This window comes from Oryx dammah, unplaced genomic scaffold (assembly GCF_014754425.2).
Source record: "Oryx dammah isolate SB20612 unplaced genomic scaffold, SCBI_Odam_1.1 HiC_scaffold_25, whole genome shotgun sequence".
NCBI lineage: Eukaryota > Metazoa > Chordata > Mammalia > Artiodactyla > Bovidae > Oryx > Oryx dammah.
This window is the reverse complement of record NW_024070209.1, coordinates 46757268-46770412: the sequence shown is the minus strand read 5'-3', so window position 1 is coordinate 46770412 and position 13145 is coordinate 46757268. Positions and strand designations below refer to the sequence as shown.

Sequence of the window (13145 nt, the reverse complement as noted above, 5' to 3'; positions counted from 1 at the left end):
CCCACTCCCCTTCCCTTCCCCATTTGGTATCCGTACATTTGTTTGTTCTCTGTGTCTCTATTTCTGCTTTGCAAATAGGTTCATCTGTACCATCTTTCTAAATGAATTGTGAGATTGGGAATGGCATATATATACTATTGATACTGTATATAGCATATGCTGCTAAGTCGCTTCAGTCGTGTCCGACTCTGTGTGACCCCATCGACAGCAGCCCACCAGGCTCCCCCGTCCCTGGGATTCTCCAGGCAAGAACACTGGAGTGGGTTGCCATTTCCTTCTCCAATGCATGAAAGTGAAAAGTGAAAGTAAAGTCGCTCAGTCCTGTCCGACTCTTAGCGACCCCATGGACTGTAGCCCACCAGGTTCCTCCATCCATGGGATTTTCCAGGCAAGAGTACTGGAGTGGGGTGCCATTGCCTTCTCCTATATAGCATATAGATAATAATAAGAACTTACTGTATAGCTCAGAGAACTCAGTACTCTGTCGTGACCTAAATGGGAAGGAAATTTTTTAAAAAGGAGGGGATATATGTATACATATAGCTGACTCACTTTGCTGTACAGTAGAAACTAACACAACATTGTAAAGCAACTATATACTCCAATAAAAATTGATTAAAAAAAAAAAGTTAAAGTAGAACTACAAAAAAATCGTAAAATAAAATCTCCCTTCTTTTCAGGAGGCAGAAGACAGGGAGCCGGCAACAGCCCCTGGAGAAATCCTGCCATAACCAGCACTAAAGAGCAATGACAGAGGAGCGGCCCCTGGGCTCCTGGGAGCCAGCCCAGGTTCAGTCCCTGGACGAGGGGCGTCCTCTGGCCCACAGACCAGGCTCAGGCCCTTTGCCTGGGAGCCAGCCCAGATTCAATCACTGGACGAGGGGCGTCCTCTGGCTCCCACAGACCAGGCTCAGGCCCTTTGCCTGGGAGCCAGCTGAGGTTTAATCACTGGATGAGGGGCGTCCTCTGGCTCCCACAGACCAGGCTCAGGCCCTTTGCCCCCTCTGCTGGGTGAAGCCCCCCTCCCCGCCCCCTCCCCCGCCCCCCCCCCAACCCCGCTCCAGTCCATTCTCTTCCTCACTTACCAGGGATCTTAAGGATCACATCACATCTGAGCCTCCCTGGCTCAGAAACTTGGAATGGTTTCCCATTTTCTCCTGACTAAAGCCCCAGGTTTTGTTTGTTTTTTTTTTTTACCACAGAGACCTGGGAAATCCATTGTTTTCAAAAGGCAGCAATCTGTCCCCAAACCACCTCCTCCTTCTTTTAGATTCTATGGAAGTTTCTGCACCAGAAATCCAAGAGCCTGGGAAGGGAGGTAGGAGGGAGGTTCAGGAGGGAGGGGACATATATATACCAATGGCTGATTCATGTTGATGTTTAGCAGAAACCAACACAGTACTGTAAAACAATTATCCTTCAATTAAAAATAAATAAATAATAAAATAAACCTTAAGAAAAAAAGAAATCCAAGAGTCATCTTCTCCTCTACCACTTATTCACTGACTTTATTTTTTTGGGCTCCAAAATCACTGCAGATGGTAACTTCAGCCATGAAATTAAAAGATGCTTGCTCCTTGGAAGAAAATTATGACCAACCTAGACGGCATATTAAAAAACAGAGACATTACTTTGCAGACAAAGGTCCATCTAGTCAAAGCCATGGTTTTTCCAGTAGTCATGTATGGATGTGAGAGTTGGAGTATAAAGAAAGCTGAGTGCTGAAGAATTGATGCTTTTGAACTGTGGTGTTGGAGAAGACTCTTGAGAGTCCCTCGGACAGCAAGGATATCCGACCAGTCCATCCTAAAGTAAATCAGTCCTGAATATTCATTGGAAGGACTGATGCTGAAGCTGAAACTCCAATACTTTGGCTACCTGATGGGAAGAACTGACTCATTTGCTAGAAAGATTGAAGGCGGAAAGAGAAGGGGACGACAGAGGATGAAGTGGTTGGATGGCATCACTGACTCGATGGACATGAATTTGAGTAAGCTCAGGGTGTTGGTGATGGACAGGGAAGCCTGGCGTGCTGCAGTCCATGGGGTTGCAAAGAGTCAGACACGACTGAGTGACTGAATTGACTTACTGACTGAATTATTTACTTAATTCCAGTGTCCCTGGCCTTCCTGCCTCAAAAATAATTGTCAAGTTCTTTTTATTTCTCTCCACTCCCATTACAGAGATCTCACTTTCTCATTCCTCCCCTCCCCACCAAGCCTTTGATTGGGTTTTTCCTCCTGCCTTCCCCATTTTTCTTATTGCACTAGCCCGAGCAGGGAAAGCAGCAAAAGAAGCTACTCTCTTGCTCTAAAGAGGGATGCTGAGCCAAGGATGAGGGATGCTAAAGCTGTTGGAAGTAGCCAGTACATATTGCCCTAGGTTTATTATTTTAAGTCATTGTCCACTTGAGGAATTTAAAAGTAGCTCATGGCAGAGGCATTATGGGACTTGTGATGGTTGAATTTTTTTATGTCTGGCGTGTTTAAGTCAGTCACTGTGGACCTGCTTGTTATGTTGTTCTCATGATGTCTTGAGGAGGGGGAATACCTTTACAGGTGGAAAAGTGCTTTCTATTCCAGGTCTCAACTATAGAATTTCCTCAACTTATCATGGAGTTACATACCCATAAACCCCTAAGTCGAAAATGCATTTAAATCAGCCAACCTTCTGAATATCATAGCCTCACCTATTTTAAATGTGCTCAGAATATTAGCCTCAGTTCAGTTCAGTCGCTCAGTCGTGTCCGACTCTGTGATTCCCGTGGACTGCAGCACACCAGACTTCCCTGTCCATCACCAACACCTGGAGCTTACTCAAACTCATGTCCATGGAGTCAGTGATGCCGTCCAACCATCTCATCCTCTGTCACCCCCTTCTCCTCCTGCCTTCAATCTTTCCCAGCATCAGGGTCTTTTCCAAGGAGTCAGTTCTTCACACCAGGTGGCCAAAGTATTGAAGCTGCAACTTCAGTATCAGTCCTTCCAATGAATATTCAGGACTGATTTCCTTGGGATTGACTGGTTTGATCTTCTTGCAACCCAAGGGACTCTCAAGAGTCTTCTCCAACACCACAGATCAAAAGAATCAATTCTTTGGTGCTCAGCTTTCTTTATGGTCTAACTCTCACATCCATACATGACCACTGGAAAAACCATAGCCTTGACTATATGCACCTTTGTTGGCAAAGTAATGTCTCTGCTTTTTAATATGCTGTCTAAGTTGGTTATAGCTTTTCTTCCAAGGAGCAAGTGTCTTTTAATTTCGTGGCTTCAGTCACCATCTGCAGTGACTTTGGAGCCCAAGAAAATAAAGTCTGTCACTGTTTCCATTGTTTCCCCATCTATTTGCCATGAAGTGATGAGACCAGATGCCATGATCTTAGTTTTTTGAATGTTGATTTAAGCCAGTTTTTTTACTCTCCTCTTTCACTTTCATCAAGAGGCTCTTTAGTTCCCCTTCACGTTCTGCCATAAGCGTGATGTCATCTGCATATCAGTCAGGCAAAATCTTCTAATACAAAGCCTATTTATTATTTTTAGTTGCACTGGGTCTTTCATTGCTGTGGCAGGCTTTCCTGGTTGTGGTGAGCGGGGACTGCTCTCTAGTTGCGGTGTGCACGCAGGCTCCTCATTGCAGTGGCTTCTCTTGTTGCTGAGCACAGGCTAGGTGCACGAACTTCAGCAGTTGCAGCGCACGGGCTCGGTTGTTCTGCCACTGGAGCTCTAGAGTGCGGGCTCAGTGGTTGTGGCTCACAGGCTTAGCAGCTCTGTGGCATGTGGGATCTTCCCGGATTGGGAATTGAACCTGTTTCGCTGCTTTGGCAGGTGGGTTCCTATCCACTGAACCACCAGGGAAGTCCTCGTCTTTTTAGTATAGTATTGAAAATAAAAAACAGGATAGCTATCTGGGTGCAGAATGATTTTAGGTGTACTGGTTGTTTCTCTTCCTAACTGTGTGGCTGAATTGCCAGCATCACTAGAGAATATGTCACGCAATGTATCGCTAGCTCAGGAAGAGATCAAAATTTTAAATTCAAAGTGCAGTTTCTTCTGAATGTATATCACTTTCGCGTCACTATAATGGCCAAAGATCCTGTTTGAAAGGTCTGTGAAAGTGAAGTGAAAATTGCTCAGTCGTGTCTGACTCTGTGACCCCATGGACTGTCCATGGAATTCTCCAGGCCAGAGTACTGGAGTGGGTAGCCTTTCCCTTCAGGGGATCTTCCCAACCCAGGGATCAAACCCAGGTCTCCCACACTGCAGGCAGTTTCTTTACCAGCTGAGCTACAAGATAAGCAAACTCCTGAAAGGTCTGTATTTACTTCCACACTTCTTGGGGAAAAAGGTGAAAATGAGCCCCCTGGTGGCAGTTATGGTAGTTGCAGGACTAGAATCTGGAGGGGCAAGTCTCCTTAAGCAAAGTGCCTTACAAATCTAATTCTGGAAAGAGCAAACGTCCCTGGAAGTGATCCAGAAAACATCCAGAGTTCCTGCTTTGCCCTTGACTTACTCCAGGAGTAAGACTGAGTCACTCCATGACCCGTGGTTGCGCTGGAAGCTTGTTTTGTCTCCACTTCCTTGGAGAAATACAATCACCTTGGGTGTAAATGCATCCATAGGAAAGTATCAGTGAGAAACAATCTGGAAAAGGAAACTGTCTGGAACATCCTAAATCTCCACTTTTCTGTTCTTCTGGGAGGCAAAGGGCAGGCTAGGTAGCTCGTTTTCTGGACCAGTACTCACTGCGAGGGTATTGCTTTCCTGACTGCGGGAACCTGGAAGCTGGAAGCCGCATGCATGTGCTTTCTCCCAGCACAGTCTATAATCTGTGTGGCTTCCCCATGGGACCCCAACCCTGCAGGGGTGGGGGATGTAACCCACTTCAGTGAAAAATGGAGAAGGTAGTAGGCTAAAGCAACAGCATCAGGCAGAGCCAAATGGATGCTCAGTGTCCCAGCCCACTTTTCCTCTCATTTAAATTAAACCCCAAGATCTTGTTCCTTTAGAAAACTTCCAGGATTTGAGATTTTTAAATCTGTCTTTAACATTAGGATTGTTGAACCATCTTTTCTCCTTCACTTTGCAAATAGTTATTTATTGCCGTGACTGGTACATTTCTTTTCCTCCCCATTTGGCTATTTCCTGAGGGCTGCAGCTATGTCAGTTACATGCTATGTTTTCCAAATCCAATTTGACAAATAAGTGATCAAGTACCACACCTTATGCTGGATGCTGATGGGATTACAAGAAGGGGTACCCTTCTAGGATCTCAGCTATTAAGGAGATTTATTTGTACCAGTTACTGGCTCAATTGCATCCTGTGGGGCAAGTCTGGAGGGAGGGGGCTTGGAAAGGTGTCAGAAAAGCAACAACTTGAAGGAGGAAGAGGTAGGGTTTGGAGTCCAGAAAAAGAGCTCTGGGAGACAATGCAGAAGACTCCATTCTGGTGACCCCTGAGGAGTTGTCAGGTTCTTGTGGCCCAGCCCCTGAGCTTCCAACACTGCTTTCCTACTGATAGCCAGCAGAGGCACAGGCAGAATTAAAATGAAAGAAGGGGGGCTTGCTTCCCTGCTGGTCCAGTGGCTAAGATTCTGAGATCCTAATGCAGGGGGCCAGAGTTCCATCTCTGGTCAGGGAACTAGATTGGCATGTGTTGCAACAAAGATCACAGACCCCGCGTGGAAGTGAGTGTTAGTGTCTCAGTCATGTTCAACTCTTTATGACCCCATGGATTGTAACCCACCAGGCTCCTCTGTCCACGGGATTTCCCAGGCAGGAATACTGGAGTGGGTAGCCATTCTCTTCTCCAGGGATCTTCCAGACCTAGGGATCAAACCCGGGTCGCCTGCATTGCAGGTGGATTCTTCACCATCTGAGCCACCAGGGAAGCCCAGGTTAGATACTTGCAAATCCTTAAGACAGCTTGGTATGAGAGAGTAGACAAAAACCTTAACTAGGGATTGGAATTCCTGGGATTTGGTCCCAGTTCTGCTCTGATTGGCTGTTATCAAGGGGCAAATCACAGCATCTTTCTGGACCTGAGTTTTACAATAAGAATGGTAATAATAACATCTGCCATGGTATTTTTATAACTTTTAATTTTATTATTATTTTAAAATATATTTTTATTTATTTGACTGCACCAGGTCCCAGCCTCAGCAAGCAAGATCTTTTTTTTTTTTTTTTTTCACTTGTTGCATGTGGAATCTGCAGCTCCCTGACCAGGGATTGAACCTGGGCCTCCTGCATTGGGAGCTTGGAGTCCTAGTTACTGGACCATCAGGGAAATCCCTAAATAGCTAGCTCTCAGGGTGGTCGTGAAGGTCAAACAGTCTGCAGCTGGAATTGAGTTGGCAGACTGGGAAGAAATCAACAGGATCCCTCACTGGGGTGAAGAGGAAAATAGTAACTGAAGCAGGCTAAGAGAGGAAGAAAAAAAAAAAAAAGAGTTGAACTGGCTAGGAGCCAAGCAGAACAGGGAAGAAAGAGATGGAGCCTCATTGAGCAGTGAGAATCTGGGAAGAGCACACAAAGATCTGTGACGTGTGACCAGCTTACAAACTGCTCAAACTCCATGGGGCAGACATAACGTGTCTGTAAGATGGAAACAATCATGCATTTGACCCCTGAAGGTTGTGTCTGGCGAGTTTTGTGCCTGCCAGCTCTGCATGCCACATGCCTCCATCAGACACATCGTGATCCCAACACAACTGGCTTTGCCGTAGCCTTTGCTCTGCACAGGCTCCCTTTAGGGTAGAATGGTCTTTATGTCTCTGGCACAGAGTAGAAACTGAGCTACTGTGTTTGGATTATGAGTCCAGTGAATTTTGAAAAGGACTTGGTCCTGTCAAGTCTTTGGGAGAGGAGAAGAACCTGTTTAGAACAGGTTCTGTTCAGTTGCTCAGTCGTATCCGACTCTTTGCGACCCCATGAACCCACAGCACGCCAGGCCTCCCTGTCCATCACCAACTCCCGGAGTTTACCCAAACTCATGTCTGTTAGAACAGGTTAGGAATGTTTTCTTTCTATTGTTTTAAATTAATTTTTATTGGAGTATAGCTGCTTGAAATGTTTTAGTTTCTGCTGTATAACAAAGTGAATCAGTTATGCATACACGTATATCCCCCTTTTTGGGTTTCATTTCCATTTAGGTCACCACCGAGCACTGAATAATAGAGTTCCTTGTGCTATATACAGTGTGTGTGCGTGTGTGTAACTCAGTTCAGTTCAGTCGCTCAGTCGTGTCTGACTCTTTGTGACCCCATGAATCACAGCACACCAGGCCTCCCTGTCCATCACCAACTCCCGGAGTTCACTGACTCACGTCCATCGAGTCGGTGATGCCATCCAGCCATCTCATCCTTTGTTGTCCCCTTTTCCTGCCCCCAATCCCTCCCAGCATCAGAGTCTTTTCCAATGAGTCATCTCTTCACATGAGGTGGCCAAAATACTGGAGTTTTAGCTTTAGCATCATTCCTTCCAAAGAACACCCAGGACTGATCTTCAGAATGGACTGGTTGAATCTCCTTGCAGTCCAAGGGACTCTCAAGAGTCTTCTCCAACACCACAGTTCAAAAGCATCAATTCTTTGGCGCTCAGTTTTCTTCACAGTCCAACTCTCACATCCATACGCGACCATAGGAAAAACCATAGCCTTGACTAAATGGACCTTTGTTGGCAAAGTAATGTCTCTGCTTTTCAATATGCTGTCTAGGTTGGTCATAACCTTTCTTCCAAGGAGTAAAGCGTCTTTTAATTTCATGGCTGCAGTCACCATCTGCAGTGATTCTGGAGCCCCCCAAAATAAAGTCTGACACTGTTTCCACTGTTTCCCCATCTATTTCCCATGAAGTGATGGGACCGGATGCCATGATCTTCGTTTTCTGAATGTTGAGCTTTAAGCCAACTTTTTCGCTCTCCTCTTTCACTTTCATCAAGAGGCTTTTTAGTTCCTCTTCACTTTCTGCCATAAAGTATTGAGATTTCTCCTGGCAATCTTGATTCCAGCTTGTCCTTCTTCCAGCCCAGCGTTTCTCATAATGTACTCTGCATAGAAGTTAAATAAGCAGGGTGACAATATACAGCCTTGACGTACTCCTTTTCCTATTTGGAACCAGTCTGTTGTTCCATGTCCAGTTCTAACAACTGTTGCTTCCTGACCTGCATACAGATTTCTCAAGAGGCAGGTCAGGTGGTCTGGTATTCCCATCTCTTTCAGAATTTTCCACAGTTGATTGTGATCCACACAAAGGCTTTGGCATAGTCAATAAAGCAGAAATAGATGTTTTTCTGGAACTCTCTTGCTTTTTTGATGATCCAGCGATGTTGGCAATTTGATCTCTGGTTCCTCTGCCTTTTCTAAAACCAACTTGAACATCTGGAAGTTCACGGTTCACGTATTGCTGAAGCCTGGCTTGGGGAATTTTGAGCATTACTTTACTAGCACATGAGATGAGAGCAATTGTGCGGTAGTTTGAGCATTCTTTGGCATTGCCTTTCTTTGGGATTGGAATGAAAACTGACCTTTTCCCGTCCTGTGGCCACTGCTGAGTTTTCCAAATTTGCTGACATATTGAGTGCAGCACTTTCACAGCATCATCTTTCAGGATTTGAAATAGCTCAACTGGAATTCTATCACCTCTACTAGCTTTGTTCATAGTGATGCTTTCTAAGGCCCACTTGACTTCACATTCCAGGATGTCTGGCTCTAGGTGAGTGATCATACCATCATGATTATCTGGGTCTTGAAAATCTTTTTTGTACAGTTCTTCTGTGTATTCTTGCCACCTCTTCTTAGTATCTTCTGCTTCTGTTAGGTCCATACCATTTCTGTCCTTTATCGAGTCCATCTTTGCATGAAATGTTCCCTTGGTATCTCTAATTTTCTTGAAGAGATCTCTAGTCTTTCCCATTCTGTTGTTTGCCTCTATTTCTTTGCACTGATCACTGAGGAAGGCTTTCTTCTCTCTCCTTACTATTCTTTGGAACTCTGCATTCAGATGCTTATATCTTTCCTTTTCTCCTTTGCTTTTGGCTTCTCCTCTTTTCACAGCTATTTGTAAGGCCCCCCAGACAGCCATTTTGCTTTTTTGCATTTCTTTTCCATGGGGATGATCTTGATCCCTGTCTCCTGTACAATGTCATGAACCTCATTCCATAGTTCATCAGGCACTCTATCTATCAGATCTAGGCCCTTAAATCTATTTCTCACTTCCATTGTATAATCATAAGGGATTTAATTTAGGTCATACCTGAATGGTCTAGTGGTTTTCCCTACTTTCTTCAATTTCAGTCTGAATTTGGTAATAAGGAGTTCATGATCTGAGCCACAGTCAGCTCCTGGTCTTGTTTTTGTTGGCTGTATAGAGCTTCTCCATCTTTGGCTGCAAAGAATATAATCAATCTGATTTTGGTGTTGACCATCTGGTGATGTCCATGTGTAGAGTCTTCTCTTGTGTTGTTGGAAGAGGGTGTTTGCTATGACCAGTGCATTTTCTTGGCAAAACTCTATTAATCCTTGCCCTGCTTCATTCCATATTCCAAGGCCAAATTTGCTTGTTACTCCAGGTGTTTCTTGACTTCCTACTTTTGAATTCCAGTCCCCTATAATGAAAAAGATATCTTTTTTGGGTGTTAGCTCTAAAAGGTCTTGTAGGTCTTCATAGAACCATTCAACTTCAGCTTCTTCAGCATTACTGGTTGGGGCATAGACTTGGATAACTGTGATATTGAATGGTTTACCTTGGAAACAAACAGAGATCATTCTGTCATTTTTGAGATTGCATCCAAGTACTGCATTTTGGACTCTTTTGTTGACCATGATGGCTACTCCATTTCTTCTGAGGGATTCCTGTCTGCAGTAGTAGATATAATGGTCATCTGAGTTAAATTCACCCATTCCAGTCCATTTTAGTTCGCTGATTCCTAGAATGTCGACGTTCACTCGTCATCTCGTTTGACAGCTTCCAATTTGCCTTGATTCATGGAAATGACATTCCAGTTTCCTATGCAATATTGCTCTTTATAGCATTGGACCTTGCTTCTATCACCAGTCACATCCACAGCTGGGTATTGTTTTTGCTTTGGCTCCATCCCTTCATTCTTTCTGGAGTTATTTCTCCACTGATCTCCAGTAGCATATTGGGCACCTATTGACCTGGGGAGTTCCTCTTTCAGTATCCTATCATTTTGCCTTTTCATACTGTTCATGGGGTTCTCAAGGCAAGAATACTGAAGTGGTTTGCCACTGAGTGTCTAACTCGGTCGTGTCTAACTCTGCGACCCCATGGACTGTAGCCCACCAGGCTCCTCTGTCCATGGAATTTTCCAGGCAAGAATATTGGAGCAAGTTCCCATTTCCTACTCCAGGGGATCTTCCCAACCCAGGATCTGAACCCTTGTCTCTTGCAACTGCAGCATTGTCAGGCAGATTCTTTACCACAGAGCTATCTGGGAAGCCCTGTGCTACACAGTGGGTTCTCATTAATTATCTGTTTTGTACATAGTATCAATAGTGTATATGTGTCAAGTCCAATCTCCCATTTCATCCCTTGGCCCTTGATGTCCATATGTTTGTTTTCTACATTTGTGTCTCTATTTCTCTTTGTAAATAAGATCATCTATAAGGAATAGGTTTTCTTGAGAGTAGGGTTATGACTCTTTTGAGACCTTTGATCCCATTTTAAAATCTGAAAAATTCCATTCTGGAGCTAGTTCCCTCAAATAAGAATCAACCATAAATCATTTCTAAAAGTTTTATTAAAGCATTTAGACTTGAAAGAAGTCACAATAGTTGACACACTTTTAAGTGCGTTCTGTACACCACCAACCCAAATGGATTGAGTTCAGAATTTTTATAAATAAAAAATAAACTTATTTACAGTGAAAAATAAAAACATATTAGCAAGTTAGATGATTAAACTGTTATCTACAATCAGTTCTGAGACAGTATCAACCTACAGTATTACATGTAAGACATTTAAGATTTCATTAGATTTAAAAAGTCCGTAATTGAAGCAGTTAGTTGTAATATATGATTTGTTTCTTACTACGGCTTTTTTTCCTTCCCCAAGCCAGAATTTTTGACCAATTTACACAAAAAGCTTCATTTTTCTTTTATTGGAGGTAAAAGTACAAAAAAACTCTTAAAAATCTTTCTCCCTAGAACTATCTGAGGAATAAAGCTATTTAATGCTACAAATGACTCTAGAAAACTAGCTATATAGTTTGTGCTACTTGTCCTCCAAAATAATGCAGCTTTCTAATTCACCCACCAGGGACAAAAATGGAGTCAGCTTTGTTTTGAAATCAGTTTTAAAACTTTCACTATCTCTCTAGAAAGCGTCTTTCTAGTACAACATGGTTACCACCATGTAGGGACTTTCATTTTTCTGTACTATAAAAATATTTCCATTTTATAATTCTCTCTGTACATTTTAGGGACTGGTTCTACCTCCCTAGGCAAAACATGAGGACAGGATGCTTGGCCAGCCAGTTTCAACAGACCAACGAGGGAAAGGAACTGCACATAACAGGACCTCCCCTCGACTGGAGCAAAAATCAAAAATTGGCTCAAATGAAGTGTGTGCTCCAAAATCCAGTTTAAAATCTGATTTAGAAAAGGCAGCCTAAAATGAAATCAAGTGGAGAACCATATTTTCAAGTTTGCGATTTTGGAAAAGCAACATTCCTTTGAAGCAGGCTATTCTGTTGTCACCGATTAGGGGTGCGAGTGGAACTTAAGGCTAATTGCTGGGCAAAGGGCTGTGGGGGCTGCTGGAGTGTCTTGAATGTTTCACTCCGGGCGAGCTCATGGAGCGAGACCTCTGTCTGAGGACCGTCTTTCCGGGAAACTCCAAGTCCTCGAAGATCGCGTTTTCAATGATGCTCGCAGCTTCTGGCCGTTCAGTAGGGGATGGGGACAGCATGTCTTGCACCATGGCATACTGAAAGATAAAAACTGTTTTGTGATCAAGGGGCCACTAAACCACTGCCTAAATCAGGAGTCTGCCAAATATTATGTTTCTGTAACTATGTTAAGCTGGTGAGCCAGTTTCTCTTTTTTTCTAAATTAACTTTTATTGGAGTATAGTTGCTCTACAATGTTGTGTTACTTGTGTTGAATATTGTAGAACCTGGGTTTCTGGCATTGCAGGCAGATTCTTTACCATCTGAGACACTTGATTCTATAGGGAATCAGTTATAGGTACACATATATCCCCCCTTTTTTTGGATTTCCTTCCCATTTAGCTCACCACAGAGCACTGAGTAGAGTTCCCTTTGCTATACAGAAGGTTCTCACTGGTTATCTATTTTATACATAGGATCAGCAGGGTATGTATGTCAAGCCCAATCTCCCAATTCATCCTACCCCATCCCACCCACCTCACCTCACCCTCCCTTGTCCATATGTTTGTTCTCTACGTCTGTGTGTGAGCAACTTCTCAACTCTGCCACTGAAATACAAAAGCAGCCACAGACCGTACGTAAACAGGTGGGCCTGCCTGTGTTCCCATGAAATTTCATTACCAAAACAGGTAGCAGGCTGGATTTGGCCTATGGGTCATAGTGTGGCCAAGTCTAGCTCCAAATACACATGGACTCTTTCAGGTTAATTGGTTGTTGCCTAATATAAAGGGCCCTAAATCACATCTCTGAAACACAGTCTGACCTTTAAAAAAGATTCATCTTACAACTGTATGTGAATGTACAATTACTTCAAGATTTCAATTAAAAAATAACCATACTAAATACAGACACAGAGAAGGGACATGTGGACACAGAGCGACAGGGAGGATGGGACGAACTGGGAGAGGAGCGTTGATATACATACACTACCATGTGTAAAAGAGACAGCTAGTGGGAAGCTGCTATATAGCACAGGGAGCTCAGCTCAGTGCGCTGTGATGACTTAGATGGGTGGGATAAGGGGGCAAACAGAGGGAAATACAAGAGGGAGAGGAAATATGTAAATGCATAGCTGATTCACTTCATTGTACAGCGGAGACTAACACAACACTGTAAAGCAATTATACCCCAATAAATAAAAAGAAAAATAAACCATGCCAGTGGTCAGTACCTAGCCCCTTTTCCTGATTTTTTTCAAACCACTTTAATATAACACATATTCTTGTGAATCCCCCA

The 13145-nt window shown here is 43.6% G+C and overlaps 1 protein-coding gene across 1 annotated transcript in view; it reads right to left on the bottom strand.

Moving 5' to 3' along the window:
- Positions 1-10742: 10742 nt before the first annotated feature.
- Positions 10743-13145, bottom strand: part of EIF2AK3 (eukaryotic translation initiation factor 2 alpha kinase 3) — an 82283-nt gene continuing 79880 nt past the window's right edge. The window contains exon 17 of the mRNA XM_040224252.1: positions 10743-11947. Within this exon, the coding sequence (XP_040080186.1) occupies positions 11747-11947 (201 nt within the window). The 3' untranslated portion in view covers positions 10743-11746. The remainder of the gene's footprint in view (positions 11948-13145) is intronic.